General features: G+C 41.6%; 1 protein-coding gene across 1 annotated transcript in view; it reads right to left on the reverse strand.

The window, feature by feature from the left end:
* EFHC2 (EF-hand domain containing 2) overlaps window positions 1–13,379 on the reverse strand; it is a 121,941-nt gene that overhangs the window by 22,434 nt on the left and 86,128 nt on the right. Inside the window, exon 13 of the mRNA XM_057495350.1 lies at window positions 10,437–10,542. Coding sequence (XP_057351333.1) covers window positions 10,437–10,542 — 106 coding nt within the window. The remainder of the gene's footprint in view (window positions 1–10,436; window positions 10,543–13,379) is intronic.

Genomic DNA, 13,379 nt, shown 5'->3' on the forward strand with positions numbered 1-13,379 from the left:
TTAAACCCTGTGGCTTGAACAATGCTTTCCCGACTGTTCCAGGACCATTATGCTCTATCATCAATATCACTTTCCTTGATTTTATTGCCCTTTATCATTATTCTCAAGGTTCTGCGTGGGACTGACTTTTTATGCTCAAATACCTGTTAAATACCATAGGAATATTTGCAGTGCTTGAGAAACCCAAGATCCGTACATTGCCAATATGGTACTGTGATTTACATTAAGAAATACACACTTGTTCTTTGTCCTGTTTCTGGCACAGAGCTCCTAAAGCTCTTGGAATTTTCTAAGTGATGGAAAAGATAAGATGTCTTTTGTTATGTTAATGAGACATTTTTATAAAGCGGATGGGGGCTGGTTGCCAGTGGAGACAACCAAGTGATTGGAGGGTAGGAATTTTCAGCCCTTCCACCCCTGCCTTCACCCTCAAGCTCGAGGGAGGGGAGAGGGACTGGAGATTGAGATTAATCACCAATGGTCAATGAGTTCATCACTTGTGCCTATGTAATGAAGCCTCCATAAAAACCCAAAGAGTGGGTTCAAAGAGCTTTTGGGTTGGTGAACACCTGGAGATGTGGGGAGAGTGGTATACCCAGAGAGAGCATGGAAGCTCTGTGCCCCTTCCCTGTGCCTTGCCCCATGCATCTCTTCCATCTGGCTGCTCCTGAGGTATATGCTTTTATAATAAACCAACAATCTAGTAAGTAAAATATTTCTGTGAGTTCTGTGAGAACTGCTGGTCTAAAGCCAGTTGGTCAGAAGCACAGGTGACAACCTGGACATAGGGGCAGCATCTTTAGGGGAGGGGAGCAGTCTTGTGGGCACAAGTACTTAACCTGTGAGATCTGAGACTACCTCCAGGTTGATAGTGTCACAGTTGAGTTGAACTGTAGGATACCCAGCTGGTGTCAGGAATTGCTTGGTGTGGGGAAAACCCACATATTGGAATTGGTACCAGAATTGTAGCCAACCCCCAATTTTAGGGAGATTTTCACAGGTACTAGTTTAAATGGAGCAACAGGAATCAAATTGGGACCCAAAGGACAGTAGGAAGCAGAAGATAACATTTAAAAACTAAGGGGAAAGTAGGCATCAATAAAGTAGAGGGAAAAGGTATCTTCACAAGTTTACCTGTAATTGAGTATATCTAAAGAAATCACATATTCAACCTCTTTGTAAAATAAAGAGGTATTTTGGTTACATGAGAAAATCCCCTATATTATCACTGCCTGATTGTTCTAACAAACCCACAAATGTTCTAAACATTACAGAATATTTATGAAAATCTGGGCAGTGAGTTAAAATATTCTTTGTTTTTGTTGACCTTTTATTTACCCTACACTACAGAATGCGAAGAAAACTCCAGATCACATTGTTTTACCAGCAGTGCACATAGGTTTTAAGCGGAAACAGTTTGCATGGTAATGTTACAACAGGAGAACCCATCTACAGCAGTTGATTCCTCCCATTCCAGATGAAGACAAGACTGACAGTGCTTCTGTAAAACAGCTCCCTTGATGATACATGTTAGGAATCTTAAATGTCTGTGTATAGCAGGCTCTGCCAGTGCCCCTCCCGATGTCTTCACCCTTTCCACTCTGGCACTCACTGGGTCTGACTTCTAACAATTAGCACCTGCATTCCTTTGTCTGAGAGGTTTTCTTTGGCCTCTGAGGCTGGCTTTGGCTACCCCTGTGACATGCCACTAATGCCTAGGAATTAATTCTTTTCCCCCATTTCAAGAGCAGCCCTCAAACAATGACTGACAGGAGTTGATGGATAAATAACACAGCTCCCTTGCACTTTGGGAGGGATAACTCAGGAACATATCGGCCACTGGATCCCTGTTTCCCAAAGGGATTAAGCTCCTATCGGCCATATTTTTTACTGGTTTGATAATATTAGACATTTCTCTTCCATTTCTCATTTCCCCATTCACTTACTAGTGTTTCTTTCACTTCTCCCTCAAAACTTTTTACCCTCAAGTCCTTGTCTCCAAGTCTTCTTCTAGAGAAAGTCAAATAAAGACACTATGCAATTTTGCATTTATCAGAATTAATAAAATGTCTATGAAAGTCACAGCACACCTTGGAACAAAGCAACTGCCTGACAAACTGGATGTATCCAGAGTCTCCAATGTGACTTCCAGATAACTTAAGAGACAGTATCTAAATCTCAAGAAAAAAGTCAATTTAATCTGGAGCAGAAGCAATACATGCCACATAGCATTTTCTGGAAGAAGGAAGAACAATGAAATACAGAATGAAATTTAACGAAGGTACAAAATCATGACTCCAACATGGCTGGGAATCATTGTTTGCAAGAGAGCTCCGTGATATCTTCCAAGCTGGCTGTCATTAGAGCTCCTTAAGATATTGAACAAGTTGGCAATAAATTACTTGTTCATCAATGGTGAAAAAAACAGCTGCTGATCTGTAAAATCACAGACCCTTGAAAGCAAAGACGGCACTGGATGGAAACTCAGTAAAACAGCAGCTGCCCAGGGAGAATAGCAAAGCTGCGTGTGAGCTCATGGGTCCTGGATTTATTTGCTTTGACATTTTTAAAAGGAAATTTAATCGGATTATCTCTCCTTGTTTAAAAATTTCTACTGTAGTACTGGTCACCAGATGCATGAGGAGAAAAGACTGGGAGCCAATTAAATTCCATGCTTCACTGAAACAAGGTTATTTTTATTCCTCCCAAATGTAAGGCTGATAGAATCACATTCATGATTTCACCCTGTTACTCCCCTCACTCACTCAGAAGGGGACATTTCTATGGGAAATACATGTTAACTTGGAGAAAAATCCATAGTGTGTAAGGAATTGAAAAAATGTGGTTTCCTTGGATTTTCTTCCTGCTAATAGGTTGACATGACCTCAGAAATAATCAAATTAAGTTGACAAAATCATAAAAACAATTAAGTTTCAATAAATCAAACTGAGATTAATTATGGGAAGAAATTTTACAAATACTTGAGATAATCAAGAGCATTTTGATGACATAAGGAAGTTCATATATTAAACCAGGAGATTTTCTCATCTTCCTATCCATTTCTATCTTTACTATGATGCCAATATTTCACAATTGCTTCTTTTTGCCCTAGACAAAGCTTCAATAGAATTGTCATCTGTGTGAAAGTAGCTAAACACTGATGTAGCTTTTAAATAAGCAAACTTTTCTTTAAAGTGCATTACAGGGCAAGTAAAGTTTTCAAGGAGACACAGATTTTTTTGAGTTTTGGCAATAGGCTTATGCATATAATTCAAGTAGACATCACCCATCACATTAAATCAAAGCAGACTCTGGCAGCACTGATTCCTACTAGGCTATGCTTTGTGTTAAGTAATTGGAATGTGTTTACCGGTTATTTTTTAAATCTAATGAGAATGATTAATAATATTTTATTTCAACTGTTAAATTCAATCTCAAATATTAGAAATAATTTTGCTTATTTAAAGAGTTGGTACTAACTATAGAACTCTTACCTTTAGGAATGCCTTTGAGTCTCAGCTTCCTATCTATAGGTTGGAAGTGATGCTTCTCATAAGGTTGTTGGGACAATAAAATGTCACAGGGTATTCCACTCCCTAAATACCAAAAGGAGGCCCACCACAAGTGGGGTATCCCAAGGTGCACCCAACTTTCCCCCTACTCGCCACTGCCAAGGCTATATAGCATCCTGTTGGGACAAGAGAGAGCTTTAAAGCCAACTGCTAATGCTTCTGCAGCTCTAGTGCTCATAAAATGAAGCCACATCCAATTTTTCTGAGAAACGTCAAAAGATAAGGAGGCCAGTCACACAGCGCAAGTTATAAAGTGCATATGAACACCGATTCAGTGTTATTTTTTAAAACGTGACTTCTGAGATTAACCAGACAGGCTCTAAATAGCAGGATCTGTTTTACCAGTTTTACAGCTACCATCTGTGAGCAAGCACAACAGAATGAAAAAGGGGTCTCCAGGCCTTGACCGCACTAGGGTGACACACTGAGACCACAGATAGTCACATAATGGAGTGACAGTTAAATTATAGCCCCAGTGGCTCACCATGTGCTGCTGTGGGGGCCAGGCAGAGGCCTGGCCAAGGGAGCACCTGAGAATCCAGGCTACAGGCCAAATAGTCCTGGTGGGTGAAGGTCAGCTTACACCCATCCATGCAGGAAAACATCTCACCAAAGGGCAGCAGGACTAAGAATCAAAGCTATACTCTGGGGACAGACTATGCTAGGTCATTCTCCATTTGCCCCTTGGGATGCATTTTCTGCCTTTTCTACTGAGCTCTCTGCTCTCGGAGGCAAACCTCTGTGGCCTGCATCACTCCCTGAGCTTCTTTGCTCCCTGGCTTCTGGGTGGGTCCAGCCAATGGGAGGCAGCAAGGCAGCAGGGTATTGACTCCACTTTCCTGCCCCCTGCTCCCTCCCTGCCCGGCCAGGGTTTGGCGATGGCTAGACTTTACCTGCTGCCACTGCTCTAGCTCCTCCATGGGGCTCTGAAATACCAGTCCCTCCCTGCTTCTTCCAGACCGGGGTGGTAAAGCCTTTCCACTCCTGCTGGTCTCGGCACTCCACTGCCTTGACTGTTTCCCTTAACCCCTACCCACTTCTCTGTCAAGAGCCTTTAATGACGTCTGTAGCCTTGACCCCTCTGAGGGTGCTGAGTATGTGTGTGTTTCCTGCCTGCTGGACCCTCACTGGTATCAGGACTTAGCCCGCTCTGTCCCCTGTGGTGAGGCTGAAGGCTTGCTTCAAGCCTGCTGACTGGCTCCCTCTAATTGCTGAGGTGCTAACTTTGAGATTCCCCACCACTGCGTTCTCTGTTTTGGAGATACCCTGCTGGAGCTCCCTGATGCTCTGCCCTGCCAGTCCCATGTCTTGTGTACCAGATCACCCCCTTCTCAGCCTCTAGTTGGCTGAAGCACATGGCCCTGTTCCTTTTTTGGCCCCTCCTTGCTCACCCCATGCAATGCAGTTAATCAGGCTTGACTGGGGAGGTCCCAAATCCCCACCCCTATTTTCCATCCCCTCCATTAACCCTGAGGCAAACAGAATTGGTGTTGAATCTTGTACTGAGGCTTGCTCAGCTTTCATCAGCCAATAAGTCCCTTCTCATTTCTCAGCAAGATGCCCAGTTCAGGGAAGAGGTCCTGTTGAGTGAGGCTGATCCCCAGTTCAGCCCAAGAGTGCAGACATCCAGGTTCCCAGTGTGGTTGGTGCTGGTAACTTCTAGAGAGCTGTTCTTGGCATCTCTGGAACTTCAGATAGAGCCAGCCTATACAGCTCACACACTGGAGGAAGCATGTAGTCCCCCAGCCCTTGGCATTCCTGGGCCATGTTCCCACAAAGGAGCTCAGCCTGCCGTTCCTTGATCTCAACAGAGCTTTAATCTGCCATGTCACACTCAGGGCTGGGTCACTTTCACAACCTGAGGGATCTTTCCTGAAGTCCCACATGGGACTTTTTGGCTGTGTAGACTCTCAAAATGTTAGTGATCCCCAAAGCTCTAGTGAGAGGTTTTCTTTGCCCAGCTGGGCCCTACAGACCTACACATCAAGTCCAAGTTCTTCATGGCCTCTTCCAGCTTAACCACTCACATCAGTTCCCTGCCACGGGTAGAAGATCAGACAGTAACAAGGAGCAGGGGAGGGGAGGAGGCTGTGCCATTGATACCAAAAACAATCAGCAAGGGCTTCAAGATGCCAAGCTCTGATGTACCATTCAGAATCCCACTGAGGAAGGACTTAGTTTCTCAGATGCCAGGACTCCCCTCTAGAGATCACCTTAGCTACTGAGCTGTCTTGACTGAAAAGAGCCATGTTACCCAAGGTCATACCTCTTCCAAAACCAACCCATAGGGATATAGGCCAGATCATTTTGGTCCAACTCAGGACAGCTCTGGAAGGACATTCTAGCTCCAAAGCTCCCTGTGGGCCAGCCAAGGCTGTCTTTGGACCTGCATGGCAGCTCACCTTCTCTCTCCCCCTACTCTGCAGAGAGTACCTTCTACAGGTGTTGATACTAAGGACAGTTTCAGATAAACATCCTGTACATTAAACTCCATTTGCTTCCTGAAGAACCCAACATGGGACAGGCTCTGTCCCAGAATGTCTCAGGTCATTATTAGATACAACATCTAAGCACACTTACATGGTTCAGGAGATACTATACTTTTCACTACTGATTCTACTGTATGAATTATGAATATTATGCTCAACCCATTCAGACTACATATTTATGAGACTACAGATTCACTGGTAATATTCCCAAGCTATCTTATGTCTGTTTCTCAAACAATAACCAGAGTGGTGTACACTCTGGAATCCAGTTCAGTTCTCATTATTGGTCAAACTGATCAGGTTCCATTTTATACCGATGCTTTTTTTTTTTTTCAACTGGCTGAAAAGGAATGGCTCTTTCTAAATGTCTCCCACAGACTGAACCACTTCTAGCGTTGGTCAGCAGAACTGCTAAGAGACCTTAAGAGTAAAGTTCTTCTCACCGTGAGTAACAATTGGAAGAGCCTACTGGTGAGGCACAGGCCCTTTGTGATACTACATTCCTGTTCTGCCACTGTTCTCTTACCTTTAAGGACAGAATCACTCATCTTAGCCTTTGAAGTTGAATGTTCATGGCCCAGTCCCCTGACTTGGGGAACTATGGCATCTTCATTTTACAAACAATAATAATAGCTAACATTTAAGCCCTTACTGTGGTATGGGTATTGTGAGAAGTGTCTCATGTGTACCAACTCAGTCCTCACAACCATCCTGACGAAAGCACCATTCTTAGCTGTATTTTTGAGGTGAGGAAACCTGAAAGGTTGAATAACTTGCATAAAGTCACCCAGTTAGTCAACAGTAGAGATAAGGATTTGAACTCGGGTTCATGTAATTCCAGATGTCCTGCTCTACACTGCCTCTCTAAAGGCCCTGAAGTTCACAGCTTAGTAACTGTCCCAGCTGCCAGAATAGGTGAAAGATGAAATGGGGGAGAGGAGTGGCTACAGGGAGAGCAGCTCTTTGGCCTTCCCACCCAGCAGCTTCACCAGTGTGGGTGGTGATCTTTTAGTAGGCTCTTAAATCAACTTAATGTGTCATGAACTACATTCAAAAGAAAGGAAGAATGGGGGTGCAGGGAAGAGAGAAAAGATAAAGGAAAGACAGAAAAGATCATACTGCACCACATGTAGTTAGAATAGTATTGTTCCATGAAACTTTAGTTCCATTGTATATGTGCATGTTGCACTGCTCTGAGAAAATGTCTTTCTTACTGTGGGTTGTAGTGCCAACAGGTAATTTAATTTCACTCAAACTCAACAGTCATCAGGAAAATAAAAAATTAAAATAATAAGATACCACATGTTTTCAGAGGCAAAAATATAAAAATAACTTGAAAGTCCATCAATAGAGGAATGGATGCATAAACTATTTTTTATCATACTACAGCTATTAATGAATGGCTGAGGTCTGTGTGTATTAAAGTAGAGAAACTTCCCATGATGTACTATTAAGTAAGAAAAACATACTGTGGATAAATGCAAGTGGTATGATTTTATTTGTGTACAATAATGATGAAACCCCAACATACAGGTAAAATACTTTGGGGTGGTAAAACATAGAGAAGTAGAAAGTAAGGAGAAGAACAAAGGCAGCTGCTAACCTGCAAAAATAAGTATGTGCATCATTCAGGATTCCATAGGAAATAACAGGGCATAGGCAAACTGTAAGTCAATAAACAGACTACATGCAAAGTTGTGGGAAGAGTATAGGAAACCTAATAAGTGATCCTGTACTTCCTCAGGACTATGGCAGCAGGGCGCCATTACCACCATGTGGGGCTGAAGGGGTGTGTGAGAATAGTTACCAGCACCTGCAGGGGTCAGTTATACAGAGAGGACCTCCAGACAGGTGCTATGGCCCTTGGTAGGAGGAGGCAGGCAATCTATGGTGAATGGCAGCGAGAGACGATTTCCCTCTACTCTCTTGCTGGTGCACCCCACTGGCCAAGCCAACTGGAGGCCAGAGGGCTAGGGGACCCACTGATGCAGCCCACAGAGGTCAGCTGCCCAGAACTCAGAGCAGGTAGAGGGGGCTAGAGAAAAGTTCTAATGGGACAAATGGATGAAAGCCAACACAGAATACTATAACATTAAATGAAAGATAGAATCTAAACACCATCTATCATTTTTATATGTAAAAATTAAATATGTATATGGGTAAGAATTAAAAGGCTACCAAATGACAGTACTGATTTGTTTTTGTGATGGTCTTTCTTTTTTTAATCAAATGTACATCACAGTGGTTCAACAGATCACCCCCACCCACTTCCCTCCCCCTTGGTAACCACTAGTCACTTCTCTGTGTCTATGAGTCTAGTGCTGTGTTTTGTTCCTTCTGTTTTGCTTTGTTGTTATACTCCACAGATGAGTGAAATCATTTGGTATTTGTCTTTCTCCACGTTGCTTATTTCACTGAGCATAATACTCTCTAGATCCATCCATGTTGTTGCAAATGGTAGGATTTGTTTTCTTTTTATGGCTGAATAATATTCCATTGTGTATATGTACCACCTCCTCTTTATCCATTCATGTGATGGTCTTTTGGATTTTATTTAATTAATTATTTAGTTAAATACAATATCTTCAATAATAATTAAATTAAAAAGATTTTTCCCTTTTTATTCTTTGCAGTAAAACAGGGCTAACATTCTGACTCCACCGTATACTTGCTGATCCTCTAACTTCCTCATCTCTAAAATGGGAATGATAAAAATCCCCACCTCATAGGGCTGCTATGAGGACTAAATGAGCTGATAGATTCTGAGGTCTTAGAACACCGTTTGGCACATCGTAAATGTAAATGCTTTGATGGTTTGCTGTTATTATGGTGAAGAAAGGAAGTCAAGAGCATCCTAATGAGTCTACCTGTCCCATGCTCCCCCTCCAATCTACCCACCACCCAGCCAGAGGAAGCTCCCTTTAAAGGGCACACCTGATCTTGTCGCTCTCTTCCTTGAAATTTGTCCATGTCTCCAGACCTTGCTGAACATATTTGAACCTCACCCTTGCAAGGTTATCTCCAGCCTCATCCTTTACTGCTCCTCCCTTGAGCCTTTATTCCAGCCACACCAATTACTTCTGGTTCTGCACAAGTGCATTCCGGTCCCAGAGCCTCTGTTGAGAAGGCCTTTTCCATACCATGACACTTTCCTACCTTGCTCTTACGATTCGTCACTGCAATTTCAAGTGTCACCTCCCCTGAGAAGACTTGCTGTCCCTCCCCACTCCCCGACATCTGATTGAAAAGCAGCTTCCTCCTCATCCCATTACATCCCATGCAGGCTGTATCACACCATACTGCACATCATGAGTATACTGATTGTCCCAACAGCAGTGGGCCCCTCAAAGGTAGCAATAATGACCTTTGTCTCTGGATCCCAGCACAGACTATAAGAACTGCTGAGAGTGGATACTTAATCATTTGTCTTGAGAATTAAATTTATAAATGAACAAGTTAAGTAACTGGCTCAAAAGCACTCAGCTAAGTATGTGAAAAGGCAGAATTCAACCCGAGGTCTGTCTGACTCCAAAGGCCACCACTGTCTCCCAACCATCTGGAAGTTCTACAGCTGCATGACACTCCAGAATCGGGGTATGCCTGAGGGAACTCCCCAGGGGCACGAGACCAGTTCAGGCCAGAATGTGCTGGGCAGCAGAGACCGGGAGGAATAAATGCCTCCTTTCTGGGAGTAACCACATGACATCTGCTTTATCAAGGGACTTTCCCAAGAAAATCCACTTCTAGAGCATGTTAAAATATAAACAAACCACTACCCACCCACCCACTCCTTAAAGACAATTGGTCCAAAGAGATCTTAGAGAATTCAGACAATTCCACAATGCTGAGAGCACCATTTGATCACATGAACTTTGTTTTCCCTACCAAGCATTTTTCTACTGAATATTTATATTAAATTTGGATCCCCTGTGAAATGCACATCCTCATACTATATTATTGGTCCACCCAAGGCCAACAGGTGTGAACAGCCACAGATACACTGGGCATTCTTGACATAGGCACCATCTGAGATTTGCTCTTGTGGCTCATGATGATGTCACCAGAATCCCTTGAAAACAGTGTTTATTATCTATTTATAACTGTAACCTATTATCCGAATTTCCATATAGTTGGATGTGACTGACGTTAAAAAAAAATTCAGCTGCATAAGAAAAGTCATGTGCTTATAGAACAGTTGTTCATTCAGGATGAAAAGTGAATTAGCCTTTAACATAAACACCCAAAAATATGTAAATGATCTTTCTAAAAGCACTGATGTTAGTATTTTACATTGAAAAATAATTGAAAGATAAAGAATATTAAAAATGCAAGGGAGGTAGCTACTGATGGCTTATAAAATTGGTGTTAATTTTACCTCTTTATCATATGACACTGCTTCCAATGCGGGCATTGGATGTATTCTCCAGTTCAGGGCACAGAAAAATGACTCATAATTTATTTGTTCTTCACTGTCTTCAAACCTGAAAACGTAATTATGTGATTTGACTCAGTCTGCAGAATTCAGGACCAAAATGTCAGCTTAAATGCTACAATGAAAACGTAAATCAGATATGCGTCAATACCTAATATTTCTCTTATTTCTTATTAGTTGGTTATCTGTTTCCAACCATCCATAATGTAAATTCTGTGAGTAGAGCATGCATCTATCTCACCAAAGTATCCCTTGTACCTAGATCAGTGATGCCACTTAGTAGGGGTTCAGTTAATATTCGTTGCAGCACAGAAACAAATTAGTTTACTCAGCAACTAAAACCACTGCTGTATTTTGTTAAGAGTATTTGAAGACCTTTTTCACTTAATAGGGTTGCTACTATATGTCAGTAAATAAAATATACTTGTATTTCTTAAATTGCATTCCTTTAAAATCTTTAAGGCAAGCCTAGCTTCACTTTGTCTACTATTGTATTTTTAGGAAAAATAAAAGGTATCTTTTATCATTTATTATGTAGCCATTAAAAGGGGTTATTTAGGTCCATATATACTGTCATGTAAATATGTTCATGATATATTGTTGAGTGGAAAGGAGGTTATAAAATAGTATGTAGAGATAGATTTCACTTTAGGTTTACATTTATATGAAAATGCATAGAAAAAAAGTCTAGTAACAATACACTGACGTATTAAGAACAGCTATCTCCAGGAAGAGAGATTATGATTTTTGCTTTCTTTAGATTTTTCTGTGTCATCTGAATTGTTTTAAGTTCATGGTCAAAAAGAATTAAGCCTATTTGCATTTTGGAAAAAAAAAAGATTATCCTACATCATAAAACTGTAGGTCAAAAATAATGAATCTATTTGGCTACTATTTCCTAAATGTGGGTATTGGCATAAATTTATCCTTAACCATAATAGAGTTTTGGCCACTGAGATTCAACACAATTGCTACAATGATCTAACCACAAACAAAATACTTCTTAGTGTAATACCTCAATGCCACCCTATTCCAAATCTGACTATATTCTGCAAGTTTTTAAGGCTAAATATATACTGGTCATGTAACACCATTTTTTTTTGAAGGAAAAGACAAAGGTGGTCACTCAGGCATGGTTCCAAGTTCCCTGCCCCAGGCTCCTGCCCTTCTCTCAGGATGCCTCCTTAACCAGCAAGTAAAGGGCACAAGTTACCACTGTGAGGATGAACAGAGGATAATGATAAGAGAACTCAGTGATAAAAAAGTAGGAAAACAATATACTTGTAATCATTCAAAAGACTTTTTTTCTCATAGCATTAAGAAAAGAATAGCTCATATTTATACAGTAATAAAAATTAGCAGCAATAAATGAAATGTTATAAGAAGTCATCATATTGACTCATCAATCTAAACAAAGCAGAATAAACAGTGATCAGAAGAGGGGAGGGGGAGCTCAGCAATTCTTTTGTGTACATTTTCTTTGGCCAAAGATTCTGGGGTACAGCGCCAATATGCTGCCCCCGACCACTGTTTATCCTCTGAATTTTGGCTCTCACATCATACTTGTCATTTGAACTCCCTGAAAGGACATGCTCTGTTTATGGAAATATTTGTAGCCAAAATGCTAGACCATTGTGTCTTTTATTTGTGTGTGTTTTGGGAGAAGAACTAAAACTCAATTAATTAAAGATGTTTGGTAAGAAACTTTCCTTTAGCATGGAGCCTAACATTCTTGAGTAGGAGCTGAGGTCAGAGAATGAGATCATGTAGGGCATCTGACTTTCATACTGAGGAAAACTAAGAGCCACAGCAGCATATTGTACAGAGCTGCTACAAGATCTAAGTTCTGTCTCCTAAAGATCACTCTGGCTGATATAGTGAGAACAGAATGTAGGGGGCAAGGCCAAAGTGGCAAGGGCAGTTTGCAGGCTTCTGCAGTAATCCAGTAATCCAGAGAAGAGCTAATGGCGGCTTAGACGCCACTTGTGGCAGTGAGGGGTAGTCAACTCTGAATATATTTTGAGTGTAGGATTCCTGAAGGATTATGTGTGTGTGTGTGTGTGTGTGTGTGTGTGTGTGAGAGAGAGAGAGAGAGAGACAGAGACAGAGAAAGAGACAGAGACAGAGACAGAGAGAATGTGTGGATGCAGGACAACTGCAAGGGTTCTGCTTTTACAACTGGAAAAATAGAGGTGTCCTAATTGAGACAGGAACGACCAGAGGGGCTGCAGGTTAGGAGAAAACATCAGGAGTTTGGTTTTGGACATGTTACGTTTTGATGGAAAGTAAGCAGTTGGGTATATAAGTCTGCATGGGTATATGAATTTAGGGAAGAGGTTTGAGTTAAAGATAGAAATGTGGGAGTCATTAGCGTATAGATGGTATTTAAAGCCACCAGACTCCAGAATGGATGAGATCACCAATGAGCTAAGTTTCTCTATCTGTACAGTACAGAACTTACTTGTTGGTAAATTCCTATTGCATCAATTATGGAAGACACTTCTTTAATCCTAGAGGTTTTAGTCATATCCTAGTAATCTTGCAACCAGTCAAAAGATTACCAAACAAATGTAGGATCACATCAGACTTCACCCCTCATATACAATCCACCAACCAGTCCTGTGGGTTCTACCATCATAGCCTCCTCTTCTCCATCTCCACTGCTATTCACTAATTGCCAGTTACCATCACCTCTCTCCCAGATTACAGCAATAGCTTTGTATCTTGGTTTGCTGCTTCTGCTCTAACCCACCTGCGGGCCATCCTCCACAAGAATGATCTCTCTGAAACATAGACCAGATCAATAACTTTTTTGCTTGCAACTGTCCAGTGGTTTGCCAACCCATTAGGATACAAGCCGAACTCCAGAGCTGGTTAAGACCCTAC

Source organism: Manis pentadactyla, chromosome X (genome assembly GCF_030020395.1).
Source record: "Manis pentadactyla isolate mManPen7 chromosome X, mManPen7.hap1, whole genome shotgun sequence".
NCBI lineage: Eukaryota > Metazoa > Chordata > Mammalia > Pholidota > Manidae > Manis > Manis pentadactyla.